The sequence below is a fragment of the Arachis stenosperma genome, chromosome 4 (genome assembly GCF_014773155.1).
Source record: "Arachis stenosperma cultivar V10309 chromosome 4, arast.V10309.gnm1.PFL2, whole genome shotgun sequence".
Lineage (NCBI taxonomy): Eukaryota > Viridiplantae > Streptophyta > Magnoliopsida > Fabales > Fabaceae > Arachis > Arachis stenosperma.
Genome location: NC_080380.1, coordinates 3,909,015 through 3,924,302, shown reverse-complemented (window position 1 = coordinate 3,924,302; position 15,288 = coordinate 3,909,015). Strand labels below are relative to the sequence as shown.

At 37.0% G+C, this 15,288-nt stretch overlaps 4 protein-coding genes across 4 annotated transcripts; 2 read left to right on the top strand and 2 right to left on the bottom strand.

Annotated features, from left to right (window-relative positions):
* Nucleotides 1-3,298: 3,298 nt before the first annotated feature.
* On the bottom strand, nucleotides 3,299-5,817 carry LOC130974826 (uncharacterized protein At5g49945). Its single transcript, XM_057899671.1, has 3 exons — nucleotides 4,687-5,817; nucleotides 3,967-4,170; nucleotides 3,299-3,878 (listed from the first exon to the last, which is right to left on the bottom strand). Exons 1-3 carry the CDS (start codon nucleotides 5,665-5,667, stop codon nucleotides 3,648-3,650), a joined length of 1,416 nt encoding a protein of 471 aa, XP_057755654.1. The 5' UTR covers nucleotides 5,668-5,817; the 3' UTR covers nucleotides 3,299-3,647.
* A 739-nt stretch (nucleotides 5,818-6,556) lies between these two features.
* Nucleotides 6,557-7,730, top strand: LOC130976621 (protein WEAK CHLOROPLAST MOVEMENT UNDER BLUE LIGHT-like 1). Its single transcript, XM_057901530.1, has one exon. It carries the CDS (start codon nucleotides 6,894-6,896, stop codon nucleotides 7,614-7,616), a length of 723 nt encoding a protein of 240 aa, XP_057757513.1. The 5' UTR covers nucleotides 6,557-6,893; the 3' UTR covers nucleotides 7,617-7,730.
* An 887-nt stretch (nucleotides 7,731-8,617) lies between these two features.
* LOC130974056 (nifU-like protein 2, chloroplastic) lies at nucleotides 8,618-10,608 on the top strand. Its single transcript, XM_057898798.1, has 4 exons — nucleotides 8,618-8,875; nucleotides 8,977-9,085; nucleotides 9,353-9,663; nucleotides 10,233-10,608. Exons 1-4 carry the CDS (start codon nucleotides 8,801-8,803, stop codon nucleotides 10,422-10,424), a joined length of 687 nt encoding a protein of 228 aa, XP_057754781.1. The 5' UTR covers nucleotides 8,618-8,800; the 3' UTR covers nucleotides 10,425-10,608.
* A 583-nt stretch (nucleotides 10,609-11,191) lies between these two features.
* On the bottom strand, nucleotides 11,192-14,792 carry LOC130974055 (ATP phosphoribosyltransferase 2, chloroplastic-like). The gene is made up of 11 exons (XM_057898797.1): nucleotides 14,450-14,792; nucleotides 14,165-14,224; nucleotides 13,713-13,826; nucleotides 13,332-13,397; nucleotides 13,131-13,238; nucleotides 12,958-13,041; nucleotides 12,499-12,600; nucleotides 12,237-12,350; nucleotides 12,072-12,152; nucleotides 11,754-11,873; nucleotides 11,192-11,543 (listed from the first exon to the last, which is right to left on the bottom strand). The coding sequence occupies exons 1-11, from the start codon at nucleotides 14,690-14,692 to the stop codon at nucleotides 11,448-11,450; spliced, it is 1,188 nt and encodes a 395-aa protein (XP_057754780.1). The 5' UTR covers nucleotides 14,693-14,792; the 3' UTR covers nucleotides 11,192-11,447.
* Nucleotides 14,793-15,288: the final 496 nt, after the last annotated feature.

Below are 15,288 nucleotides of genomic sequence, written 5' to 3'. Positions count from 1 at the left end.
AGTAAATAACGGAAACAATAAGTCGCATTATCAAACGAATGCGCAAACACAACAGTAGCTCGAGCCTTAAAATCGGCCGCAACAAAAAGCTAATTAGGCAATAAAAGGCCTAACCGACCAATTTCGAACAAAATTCTTTCAAGTTCACAAATCCAAAACAGCAGTCCAAATTCAGAAAATACAAAAAAACTTGTAACAAAAGACAAAACACTAAAATCAGTCCGCAAGATTGTCATTCTCAGACACTTCCTCGTCATCCACAAGTTTACCATCTCGAATCACTTTAGCAGGGTCCATGGCGCCAAAATCACTATCCGGAAACAGGAACTTCGCTTGATTAACAGCTCGCACGAAGCCTTCAGCAAAGGCATCCAAAATATCACCTTGCTTGTTTTCTTCAAACTTTTTCATCTTCGAAGATAAGTCGGTAAGCCGCTCTTTCATACTTAACAGATCGTTTTCCTTTTCTTTTAAAAGCTCCGAAATTCTTTCATGACATTCTTTTTCAACTTTAAAATTAGATTCCATGTCACTCAACTTCTTCTTCAAGTCCTTAGCACTAGCCTCACTCGAGGCCAATTCCTCCTTCAGCTTGGCAATCCTTGAAGCTTCGGACAAACTTTTCCTATGTTTCTTCTCCTGGCTACGGCCAATACTAGCCAATCGAAACCCTAAAACCTGAATACATCAAAATATCATCATTACAAAAATATATATATATATATATAAAAACAAACAAACAAAAACACAACAGCACCTGCAAATACTGATCAACACCCAGATCCCCCACCGCTTCAATACGATCCTTATCCACTTCAGACTGAACAACTTCGTCGGCAACAGCAGGAAAAGGAAATTTCTTACACCAAACAGAGGAGCTTTCCTCATCCACATCAAAAGAATGCAACTTCTCCTGCCTTAAAACGAAGTTCGGCAAGTCGTCAAGTTGCAACCTTTCCTCCTCCGGTCCCTCATTTTCGGTAACAGCGTCCGACTTCCTCTTCTTAAAAACAATACTTTTCTTCTTCGGGGGCTGATCGACCTCCCCCCCACCGTCCACTTTTTCAACGTTTGAAGAGGATCCTTCAAAGTTCTTACTTTTGAACCGAGACCTCAAACTAGAAGCGGTCACTCCAGGAAAACTACCACCTGCGCACATGCATGAAAAAACAAGTTAGCAAGATTAAAACAAGTTTTTACCATAACAGATGACCACTAAAATCCTCACCAAAATACTCTACCACTACAGCTTTATTTTCCTCCCACGACAGAAGGTCGGAAACAGAAATTAATCCCCCTTTGTCGACCATTTCAATCAAAAATGAGATTATGCACTCATTGCGACTGTTGATAAATTCAGGACCCAGAATATGTTGCGGATGGCAACACCAGTAGAGCGGGAATTTTTCTCCCAAATTTTCGTCTAGGTAAAAAGGAAACTGCTCGTTTACAGATTTAACTTTCAAAAACATTTCTTTGAAATCCTTGAAAGATGATTTGTACAATTTAAAAATAGAAAACCCGGGGGTACTGTTTAAATTTATCCATAAACCTTTCCAAACACCTTTAGCTTGGAACAGAGAAAAGAACAATTCTAAATCAGGCTTTATTTCCAGAAAATCCATCAAACCCTCAAAGCAACGGATAAAAGCCCACCCATTTGGGTGGATTTGAGATGGAGCACAGTTGAGCTGTTTCATCACACTACACTCAAAATCAGAAAACGGTAATTTCACTCTTAGTTCTTCAATCAGACAGCTATAAACATAGAAATATTCAAAATCATCCAATCTATGAAAAACGCGGTCTGAGCGACTGCATGGCAGCAACTCTATCCGAAACCCATTCCTCACAACCCTACCCAGATTTATCCTACCCACACTCTCAGAATCAGAAAATAGAGATGCACGTATTTGAACATCCTTATCAACCCAGTCATATTTCCCAGAACTCTCGTTCGATGGTAACACATTTTTCTTCTTCTCACTCATTCTCTTTTTTACAAGTATGAAAAAGCAAATCACAAGAAATAAAAGAAGAAGAAAGAACAGAGCTAACCTCTTTTACTCATTTTCTGCTGCTGTCTTCAAACTTAAAGCATAGCGTTTATGAATGCTTCAACTTCAACAGGGAGTTTAATTTACTTTTCAGTTCCAACTTTCAATCCAAACCACACGTTCCTAAATTCCCCAACGGTCCAGGATGTGCGTTGGAAGTTGAACCAAATGAAACATTTAATCAACACACTTACCCATTAAGCAAACCGTTACTCATTTATAAAAAAAAAATATATCAATAATAAAACTTCTCGTGTGCCAAGTGGCAAATCTGATAAGACAAGTTGACCTGGGGGCTGACGTCACCGAGCTATTACTCGCCAAACAAAGCTCAACCTGTTCTTCTCAGATCAGGCCAAGCTTGGGGGCTGTGATACGAACGGATAAAAAGTCGGTTACGTGTTATAGCTCGGTAACGCATATTCCTATAGATCGGTAACGCATATTCCTATAGATCGGTAACGTATATTCATAATCATAGCTAACCGCTCTGATTAAGTCGGCATTTACTTCGCTCTCATAACGTCGGATATACGAATTAATGAGCAGACGTTATCTGAAAAACGGCCATTTGCGGCCGACCATATAAGAAGTGGAAAACAGAAACCTAAAAGGTAAGCCATTTCAATCCGAGAATAAACATATACTTGAAAACTCTCTTACTGACTTGAGCGTCGGAGTGCCTTTGCAGGTACCCACCTCCTCGGTTCCAACCACCGTGTTTTGTACTCAACTACAAGAAGTTCATCCGACCTATCCCGGAGGACGAAGTTACGCCCGGCATTAACAGGTCAGAACAATTTCATTTATAGCTAATCAACAGTATAGTTGGCCCTCATCTAAGTTATATTGCAAGCCTTTTGCGTCTCTGCATCGTTTTAGGCCTATTGCACTTTTAAGTCCTCAATTTGATCAATATGGATTCGAAATATATTTGACTAGCTCATTTATTCGTTTAAACAAATATCAAGGAGTTCAAATCTCATCTTGTACATATAATAGTTTATCGTTTAGCTGTAAATTCTTAAATAAAATTTCAATCCATAATAAATTAATCTTTCACCTACCAAATTAAAAAATACCATAAAAAAATACAGTTAAATAGCATTGTATTCTTTCAAGAAACTACCACATTGAATATGGATCAACAAGGGTTAATAGTGAATTAGCAACGGAAAGAATGTTCTTTCTTTTTCTTCTTTTCTCTCAAATTAGAAAAATAAAAAATAAACAAAACAACAAAAAGCAAATAAGGAAGTTCATTTAGGCTTGTCACAATATGGATTTTGGGCACGCTGTCAGAAAAAGAAAATGAGGATACAACCTTGTCCAAAAGCCAGAAAAAGGTTGCTTGAAGTTGTAACTAGGAGCTTATAGGCAAATGTTTCTAAAATCAACAATTTGGTACATTGCATATCCGCCATAAAGTGGCCACGCCTATCTAGCTTAGCTTCTTTAGAAGAAATGCCGACTAACAAAAGTACACTGCCCTAGTTCTACAAAAGGCAGGAGACCCAACTACAAGGTGGGGGTGGGGATGGTCTTCAACTCTACTCGTGAGTCATCATCAAACACAATAACGCTAAATAATTAGGCACCACGAGCCATTTTCATCCTTGGCATTGCCTTTTTCATTTGGCGGGCGCGCTCTTTTGCCTCCTTCTTTCGAATAGCCTCCGCGCTGAGCTTTGCCTCAGCCTCCTCCATCATCTTTTTCCTCTCTGCTTTTCTTCTCTGCATGGCCTCTTGCTGAGCATTTCGGAGTTCCTTTTGAGCCTCTTGAGCAGCCTTTTGTCGGGCTGTCTCCGTCTTGGACCGAGCCTAAATAATGCACACGGTTCAATTAGAGACCAAAGACAAATAGTATATAAAATTTTCAATCCAAGCATGCATATATTGATAAACCCACCTGAGGACTTAATTTATATCTTCCGATCAAGTCAATGTAATACGGAACAAGAGCCACCAGTCGAGTCATATCAGCCATATTTTTAGCAGATGGAAGCGCAAACTTGAACATCAGTACCTTCCTGTGTCTGCCAGGGTGTTGGTCGGAGAAATGCAAGGAAATTAAACTTTTCCCATATTTCTCAAAAGCTTTTTCACCAAACACCTGCAGCATAGCATTCATTTGAAGCAGTAAGAATAGGGTAGATGATACCAAGACACACATTTCACATGGAAAACATTAAACAATTACATGATCCTAAATAGAATGAAGTACTAAATTAGCACATTAGAAAACTTATATACTAAAACTATAAAAACCAGCCGCATTTAGAAGGAGCATGTAATGAGAGACAAGCATGAATGCATCATACATAATATTCCTCTGAAAATAACTAGAAGCAGCAGCAGTACTACAATAGATTACAAGTATATTCCCCTAGCTAATAAATGAACAAATTACAAGCCTAAAAAGTCAAACTTGCATTCCATTTATGCTTGGGTTAGAGGGTATCCCTATATGTATTAGCACAATTGAATTAGAATCATAGGATACAATATATAGCTAAAGAGCAACCCTAAAGGGATTCTCCGAATGCAGATCAATGCTCATTAGAATTGAAATTGTTACCACTAATCGAATCAAACATGAAAAGCTAGATAAAGAAATCAAAGATGAAACCTGATCAATGACAGCATCGGTGATCAACTCGCCAGCAACTTCCTTGGACTCAGAAATCACAGCCAAATCGTCAGTAATCCACTTGCGGCCATTTGGGGCGGAGACGAAACCGGCGAACCTCTGCAAGTCCTTGACATCCTTGTGCATGGCCTTGGCAGCCTTCTTCTTGGCCATGGCGAAGACCACGTGATCCATGGCGTCGTCGTTCATGTAAACCTCGAAGCTGATCTCGTCCCTGGTAGGAACCACCATGTTGTAGATTCTGGCGATGAGATCGTGGCGGCTCTTGAGCTCCAGTGTGGCCAGAAGGCCCTGGCAGTACCTGCGGCCGCTGGCGTAAAACTTGAAGGTTGTTTGTCCTTCTTTCAGGAGGAGTGGAGAGTCGTCGCCGCCATCGCCGATGCCGAGGAGGCTGAAATTCTTCTCGAAGATGGAGTCCTTGGCGGCGAACTGTGCGGCCCAAGAGAGGGCTATGTTCTCGTTCTCGCGCTTTCCGGTGAAGTAGTTGATGGCGAACATGATGAGGAAAGAGATGCATACGATCTCCACGGTGAAGGAGCGAGGACGCTTGGCGTCGGTTTGGGTGGGAGGGGAAGTGGGATCGGAGACGGAAGCATTGTGATCGGAGGATACGGGATCGGCGGGAAGGTCCTGGTCGGGAGAGGGGTGTTCGATTGGGAGGCCTTCGAATTCGTCCTCGTCCCAGAAATCGAAGGTGGTGGGCGGGGGTTTCGGGAGATCGGAGGGTGCGGGTTTTGGATCGGGTTGGGGATCGGCGGGGGTAGGAGGAGTGAGGTCAGTTGTGAGAGGTTGGGAAGGTGGAGAGCGGAGAGTGGTGGGATCGATAGAAGCGTCTTCGAATTCGTCGTCTTCAGCTTCGAATCCCTCGAAGTGGGAATCGCCGCCAACAGCAACCAGAGAGAGAGAGAGTAAGATGCACAAGTACAGCAGCCGGCGACACCGTTGGCTTTGATTTCCCATTGATGATGATGTTGAAACACACAGAAACGACGACGGAGGAAGTAAATCGCAGCAGAAACAAAAGATAGAGAGACCTACAATCACAACTTGTTGCTTCGTCTCTCAAATCCGGATCCGGGTTAACGCCTATGAACACAATTCTTTTTCAATTCCAATCTTCTCCGGTTTATATCAAATATATTTTTAAATTTTAAATTTTAAATCTTAAATATTTCAGCTAATTAAAAACTAATTTTGTATATTTTTTAATATATTAATAGTTTGAATTTCAAATTTTATTTATGTTAATTAGTATTTGTTTAAATGTTAAATTAATAAAAAAAATTAAAAATATTTTTATTTTGTAACAAACTTTTAATAATAAAATTAAAAACATTAAAAATATTTTAAAATTTTTTTTTCAAAAATCATAATTTATAATTTTTTTTAAATTCTAAATTTTTTTATATTATTATATATAAATATAATTAATAATTAATAATTAATTAATAATTTTTTTTTACATAAAATGTCTAAACATAAAATTATTTTTATTTTTTTAAAAATAATAACTAAAAAAAATCTTCTTAAAAATTAACTCGAACAAATCATTAACCTCCAACCACTGCTTAATACTAATCAGGTTTTCGTAAGATATGATATGAAGAGAAGATTGATATGTGAATCAGATCGCATTGCTTCCACTCCTATTAATGTTCCTATACACGTATGAAATATTGCCAGCAGAGGCAGAGATACATTCTAAGCCACTCACTCACCATAAGATTTTTTTCAATTCGTTTCTTAGAAAATAAATGATTTAATAAAGATAAGAAACTGCACGTGAAATTAATAATTAAAAATCGCTAAATAAAAATTTAGTCAAATCAATCAAATTATTTAACAATTTTAAGCTATCACCTTTAATAAACAAAGGAAGATGGATGAAAAATTATACAAGCAAGATAGAGAACTACCTTTGTAATAAGTTAACGGTTAGTTTGGTGGTGACGTTCATCAATCAATCAACATGCACATACACCAAAACAATCTCTGTATGTGTCTTATTAAGTAACCTTCAAAACTCAACCTCGTTTCTTTCTCTTAATTCGTATATTACTATGGTAAGCTAAGCTAACTACATCAAATTAAGATTGAAGTGGAAGCAAAGAAATCAAATCAAAACTACTGACCTAACCCCCAATAATATTAATGTATTCCTCTCTTTTCTCCTTCAAACAACAACAATGGAACCCGCCATCTCTACGCCTACGCATAATAATGATTTCAGTTCCACCATCGACACCACTCGTCCCTTCACCTCCGTCAAAGAAGCCGTCGCCATCTTCGGAGAGCGGCTTCTCGTCGGCGACATGAACATTTACTCTCCAAAGCCATTCCCAGACCCTGCATCTTCCCCTGTTCAGCAACTACCACAGAGTCCTATCATGAAACCGAAAGAAGTAGAGGAAGACAACGGCGTTGTTCTTGATACACTGAAGAAGCTGGAGGCAGAGCTTGAGAAGACAAAGGCGGAGCTGAAGCTGCTCAAGGAAAGAGGGAGTGAGACGGAGGTGGCGTTGGCGACGCTGAATGCAGAGCTCCACAAGAACATGTCCAAGTTGGCGCAAGCGGAGGCCGCAGCAGCCGGGAAGGCTGCGGCGGCTACAAAGACGGTGAGGTTTGAGATTGAGGAAAAAGGAGGTGGCGAAAATAATAGTGAATATGATGATGAAGATGGAAAGGAAGTAGTGGAGAAGAAGAAGGAGTATATAATAAGAAAGAAGAAGGAGGATTCAAAAACATTGGCTCATATACTGAGCCTCGGAGAGAATGATCATCTTCTATTCGGAGGTGGTGGCAAAAGAAAGAGTATGAAGCAGAAGCCAATTATTCCCCTTGTAGGGGATCTTTTGTTTTTCAAGAGAAAGTCGTCTTCTACCAATCCTCTTTATGCTTCTCCTTTTTAATGTATATTCATGTTTGTTTCATTTCTTTGTTTCTTTGGGGTTCGACAAATGTAAAATCTGTACTACTTTGTATTTTCTTTTGCAACTTTGTCTCTTTCTTCTCTTGTTATGGGATATGTCATGCTTGTAAACATTCAACTTTCTTCCTAGTTTTTATCTTTTATTCCGTACAATAACTAAATGATCAAATTAATTGTTGAAAAATCATTCACTCTTTAAATTAATTTATAAAAAAAAATTTTAATCAAATTTATCCTTTAAAGATTTTAAATTAGTCATATTAATCATTTTGTCACTTTATTTGTTGACGACATCAAAATTTATTAATATGACACATTAAGTGACACTCCGATACACATTTAACAGTCTTAATGGACTATTAACATAATAAATTTAAAAAATTAGATTAAATCAAAATTTAATTGTGGAGAGAACTAACATGTTATAAACTAATCATGTTAATAGTCAACTAAAACTTCTAAGTGTGTATTGGGATATCACTTAACATGTCACATTAGTAAATTTGATACCATCAACAAACAAAATGACGAAAGAACTAACATGACTAATTTAAAATCTTTAAAAAATAAATTTAATTAAAAAATTCTTTTAAAAACTAATTTAAAAAACGACTAATTTTTTCGGGAACTAATTTTACCATTTATTTTTCATAGAGTTAATGAACATGTTATTAAATTATGTGCCCTTAGAATAAGAAAGTTTTTCTTATTAAGTGATGCTCATATAAAAGTTTAAATGCTCATATTCATTTAAATTAAAGATAAAGCAAATTCAGTAAATAAAAGTAAGTGACTGTGTATAGAAGTAGCATTATTTATCTATTTTTAGTTTTTTTTTTGTCAGGCTCTATTTTTAATTTTGATAATATTTTTTGTGTTGAATATCGGGCTTGGAGAAAGGCCCATTGACTAAAGAAAGAAGGCAAAAGGCCCAAAGCGAGCGAAGGGAACAGAACGGCGAAGAAGAAACGGAACTGATTCCATTGGCTGCTGTTGAAAGAAACAACAGAGAAAACGCAAGAAAGAAATCAAAATCAAAATCAAAATCAAAATCGTTTGCAAAAGGCAAAACCAACCATAACCAACAAAAACCCTATTTAGACCAATCTCGAAGAACCCTGATTAGACTTGTTTTGTTCTTTGGGAAGAAAACAAGAGGCACCGATGCAAGCTGTGGTGCTCAATACTCAATCTTGCTGCAGAGGCCTCGAGCCTCCTTCCTCCTCCACCTCCCAAAAGGTTTTCTTATTTATTTTTTTTTTGGCGTTCTTATAATTTCCGATATATAGTTATAATGATGATGATAATTCTTCAATCTGAAATATGAATAATAATAATAGGGTTGGCAGTGGCAGCGCACAAGCTTCTTCGGGAGGAGAGGTAACCTTGCACGCCGCACTTTGAGTTCTTCTCTTCGGATTCGTTTGCCCCATACATCACGGCGCCATGGTTAGTCAATTTATTTATTTATTTATTAATAGATTCTAGTTTTGAACTTCTTTTTGTGAGATTTTCATGGAATTCAAGTTCAGTAGTTGGAATTCTTGATTAATTAAAATTTGCTATAAAATGGCATAAGCTTAATAATTGAATCATTAGGTTTTGATTGGTCCTTTGCCTGTATAGATTTCCTTTAGTTTTGATTGAATTTGGTTGTACATATTTCCTTTCTTAACTAGGAATAAAAGTTGTCTTCATTATTATGCTTGTGTTTAGTTTTGAGGGCCGTTGCCACTCCAAATCCAGCTGTGGAGTTGCCGTTAACCGCAGAAAATGTAGAAAGCGTATTGGATGAAATTCGACCGTATCTCATCGCAGATGGGGGAAATGTGGCTTTGCATGAGATTGATGGCAATGTTGTGAGGCTGAAGCTACAGGGAGCGTGTGGCTCCTGTCCAAGTTCTGTTATGACAATGAAAATGGGCATTGAGCGTAGATTGATGGAAAAGATACCGGAGATATTTGCAGTGGAACCCATTGCTGATGAAGAAACTGGTCTTGAGCTCAATGAAGAAAATATAGAAAAGGTTAGTTCTGTTTAACATTGTGATATTGATATTCTGGCATACAATATTAGTTTTTTTGCAGTTGCTTATTGACAAACCAAATAGACTCATTTTGCACTTATGCACGCATAAAAAAAACTTTGAGAAAGGGAACAACACATGATGGATATAGAAAAGGAAGGCATATGTAGTATATCAGTACCCTTATTGGACAAAGACTAATGAATGAAACTGAACAAGATATTGTTCAAGTTTCTTCACTTTCTAGGACATTTTTGGAAATATCATAGCTTCTGCAATTCCAAGAAGAAAAACACAAAGAACATTAGTGGATGATAAACACTACTTTATATAAGTTTATTGCAATTGTCAAATTTTGGAGATCATTTGCAAAAATCAAACCATGTACTGTCTACTTGGTGGGAATGGGATGATATCTCTCAACTTGAGTAGGTGTATTAACTATGAAGATGAAAAGATGCTTATGTTTCTTTTACTTGTTTATATTTGATAGTATGTTAATATTGATTGTCCAGTAACATTCTCAAATGAAGAGGTTCTAAGTATTTCATATTTGATATGCGGTTTAGGTTCTAGAGGAAATAAGGCCATACCTGGTTGGGGCAGCAGATGGATCTCTTGAATTGGTAGGAATTGAAGAGCCAATTGTAAAGGTGAGAATCACAGGTCCAGCTGCTGGTGTCATGACTGTACGTGTTGCTGTTACACAAAAGTTGCGAGAAAAGATACCTTCTATTGCAGCAGTTCAGCTTTTATCATGATTTGGCCGCTAAACACAACTATCATCGGCATGGCATTCTTGTAATTTTTCGTCAGCAACAATAAGTGTTACCTGTGAAGTGATGTATATGTATAGTATATACGTAGCTACAGGATGGAACTGTTATCGTGTAAATTCAATATTCAAATGATTTCATATCCTGAAAGAAGCCTTGCTTTGGTTTATGTTATGACTTTGTCAGCTTCCTTTTTTCTTTTTCTGTTTCTCATCACAAGTCTCATCATTAGTAGTTGTTTTACATGCGCACTAAAATACTACATACACACCAGAAATCAGACACCAGCTTATCATGTATTTGCATATATTTATGTACATGTTATTAATTTGTGTATTCTCTACTCTTGATTAGTTAAAGACTTGAGGTGATTTGTCAATTTTTTTTTTTCGCGTAACTCAGCATGTGTTTATCATAGCTGGTTCTAAACTCGGAAAAACGAGAAGAATGGTGTCAAGTGATTACCACGTTAAACTCTGTCCATTTGAATTTATTGACAGTTGGACACAATACGATGAGTCTTTGAATCTATACATGGTTTCGTTATGGCATGTGAAAGTCTAACATAAAATTTTATCACATCTCAATACATTTAAGGTGGCAAGAGAGAAAAGGTCAATTAATTCATTGCCGCTACAGTAAAATATAATAGAAAGTTAAAAAATACAACACCAAAGCTACATTCCATAGCAATTGAACCTTCAACTTCAGCTCCACTTTTCCAACTAAAGAAGTAAACGAAAAACAAAGGCTACCAAGAAAATGAACTCGCTTCTTTATCCATATTATTAACAAGTGCCAAAGAGAGACAAAAAGGAAAAAATACAGGCTTGCTCGCTACAAAACTTCCAACCGATATCAATCCAGAAGTTGCTATAAATGAAGATCAAGAAATGCATTTTTAGTTTCTAATTCTGAATGTTGGTGTACTTTGCAGCTTTCATCAAAGTCGATGCGCTTCTACATCCATAGTATATGAAAAAGGTTTCATCCATTGATCATAAATGGCTACAGTCCAAGTTCAGAAAGTAGCTGACGCCATCTTGGAGTTTCCTCATCAAAAATGTAGGTCAAGGGTGATATAAGAACGCCACTGCCACCAATCTGCATTAAATGAATGTAATCAACATAAAAATGAGTATGAGAATCATAGCCAAGTCCATGTAGTAATGCTAGCTACTGCTAGTGGCAGTAATAAATCATGTAGACTAACATTTTATCCCAAACCAAATATAATTGGGTTATTTGGACTCGTGTCATTCAGAATAACATGAAATCCAAAACAGATGCTTTGAAAATAATTTAGAAACTCACCGCTCTCAGCTGCTGTATAGACTTGTATAGTGCCTTCTTGGGTACACATATCACTATGGCGTAGTAGTCTGCTGCAACCTTCCCATCCCGTTTGCAAAAAACAGGACTTATAGTGGGTCCCTGCAGAAGATAATCACATGTTCCTCTTAAAATTGAGAACAAATTGTAGTGAAAAAATAATGATACTGCTCATGATCACAGTAGTCAGTAGATAGTATATGACAAACTTTGCTAACGCAAAAAGCAAATGCTGTAAGGAAAGCCACCACCAGCAAAAAAAATGAAAAATGAAGGTAAGGTGTTCATTCCGAATCACACCTGCAACCCAGATAATGATGGTTGACTCAATACTCTCTCGGCTACTTCCTCTGCACTGCTACCCCTCATGTTTGCAGTGACCTGCCAAGTCCAAAATTAGCAAATACAATGAAAATGGCATCAAACACTAGATTTTGAGCGATGGAAATAATGAATTCTATGCACCGTAAACTGCCCAATGGCCCTCAGATGTGCCTCTAATCTTTCTAGTATCTCATGTGTCGTTTCTAGTACTCCTGTCCGTTGGATCATTGATTTTCTGCTTGCAACAAGAACAGCCTGGAGAAAATTAAATTGTCAGATTGAGAGATAATTTATCAAGGCAAATGCAGAAGCAGTCATCTGGAGGCTGGAACTTCCTATTGTTAAATTGAAACTAATAGATCATGATAGTCAAGGCAAAAAATAAAAGTTAATGATTGCTAACCTGGCTTTCCAACACAGTTCCACCTTCAATTTCCTTCAAATTATTTTCTCTCAGCGTGGTCCCACTACTCACTAGGTCTAAGATGGCATCAGCAATTCCCATCTAAATGAAGCAAAGGCAAACAAATCAACCAGATAAATATCATGTCCAGCATATGGCAGCAGCATCACTAAGACGGACGCAACAACAGTTGATTACTTCATTCCAGAAACAATTGACCAAAATGACAAACAAATGAATAAAAGGGTAAAGGTTTCATATGGCCAAACAATTAATTACTTCACCTCAACCATGTATTAAGATGCAGAATGAAGATATAATATATATCAACAACTGAGACATCACAAACCCCAATGAGTATGAAAAACTGTTAAGTTATAATGCACCACAGTCCATTTTATGGTTGATAATAAGAAAGCATAAACAAAAAACTTCGTATAAAACAAATACTGTTCTCACCGCAGGTGCTGCCTCCAGAGCTCCGTCTGCGGTTGAAAAAGTCACATGCGTAAGTCCATTCTCCCTCATGAATTTGGGACCCAGCTGAACAGTAAGACCAAAGTTCAAATTAGATTTCCCTTTCTAAATGTAAACGATAGCATAAGATTAGAACTGTCAATCGAAACACGTACATAGTTGAACCCAGTAGCAACTCGCAGAGGCTTGTCTTCGGTCCATTGAGGCATCTTTGATAGCTCCTCTAGGGAATTGATATTCTCAAATATTCCATATTGGGGAATCTGGAATGAGAGAGAATACCAAGACAATTAAAATTTCAAAAAGGAAAGACAAGCAGAATCTAGCAGGTTTGGAAAAATGTTATTTTTTCTCACCGCAAGAGATAAGCGGCAATCACCATACTCCAACGCCTCATGGACAATGATAAGATCTTCATTTCCCTGAGGACAGAAAACACATAAAATAAAACCTTTGGCACTCCTGTATATCATGGGACATTAATCCGAAACTAGGATCAAGCTTTAGGGGAAAACACATTCTCATCTAGAAAATTAAAAAAATAAAAAAATAAAAGCATGCTTGAAAATTGCTATCTTGGCTTCGTAATAGAAAAAATAAAATCAAGTTTTAATACTTCATGAGATGAGAAAAAGAAGAAACTATTTGATGCAAATGGCAACATTAACCATAAGAGAACCTTTGCTTATATTCAGGAACAGAAAAGGCATATGATGGAAAAGTTCACACATGCTCACCTGGCCATATTCACTGAGTGTATCAAGACCGACAATGCCCAGGTCAAGATCTCCAGATAACAATTTTCTTACAATGTCTTTTGGCCTTTGAAACCAAACTTCTAAGTTGGACAGCTGCAAAGTAAGAAAACTGATCAATGATAATTTAACAGCATTAGTGGGAAACAAAACAATTCTGGCCATCAGCATATGCTACAACATCCTCATAAACAGGCATTAATTACATTCTTGATTTATTCCTCCGAAAAATAAGATTACATATATATTACAGCCAAATAGCTTTAAATCAATTAGCATGAGACCAAAACACATATAGTGAAGCATGGAAAACAGCCCCATCAAAAGCATAAGCAATGTTTAGTAAGAAACTAGTCATAACTTGAGTAACCTATTCTTATGAAGCTCAAACAATGCCATAGTGGAAAAACGATAGGAGAAAGAAAACAACAAACCTGAGGAATTTCAGCAACATATTGCCTAGGATTAACCTGCTTCACTGACAATTGACAATTCTTCACACACCAAAAAAAAAAAAAAAAAAAAACAGAGAAAATCAGTCATAAGTTAACAAAAGATAGACATGGAATTTCTAGCATTAGCAAATAACATATACAAACTACCAAAACTCTGAGTCCTAGTGGCAAATAAAGCATAATAATATTTTCACCTGAGAGGTAAGAAGCTGAATTGAATGAATACATTATAAGTAAGTGAAATTGGTTTGGAATATGATATACCTTGAGGAGTTCGAGAGTGTCGTTGGACATGCGACCCTTGCTAGGCAAGCCGAGACGGATCTCCTTGCGCTCAGAGGAGAGAGGAGAGCTTCCATTTAGGACGTTGACGTTTGAGGGTTGCGGAATTGACAGCGAAGCGTAGCAGCTCCAGCTGCGGGTGGTGGCGGTGGCGGTGGCGGTGGCGGACTTGACCAAAATATGAAGTGGCGTGCATTGAAGGTGAAGTTGAAGGCTTAGATTCATTGTTGTCCGCGCAGATTTAGATTTTCGTCTATTCTGTCTGTGTCTCGTGTGTGTGTGGCGACTCTACTTGCAATTCTCGGCAATAATGCGACTTCACTGTACACCAATCACCAATACAATATACTAATATTGAAGTCTCTTTATTAAAAAGGAGTAATACTAATACTAAAGCGATAATAACATAAATGAAACAAAATAAAAAAAATTAACTATTTAATGAAAGAAACAGAGCAACCCAATTACCTAGGCTAAAATTTTTATATATGAATAATTTTAACGTGAAATACAAAAATATTTGATTATTTTAGTGTTCTACACAGTTGTGGTAGTAGCACAAAACGTCACTGACGTTTTGTAATAAAAAAATTTTTTAATCATAAAAGAACAAAACGTTACTAACGTTTTGTAATAAAAAATATTATTTTAATTATTAAAACACAAAACGTCACTGACGTTTTGTTAAAAAATTATTATTTTAATTGAAGAAACACAAAACGTCACTGACGTTTTGTAAATAACCATAGTTGTGTTTAACACACAGTTTGGTTCATGATGAAGGATTTCCCCTCTAGTAATACAATATTAACAAGAAAAAG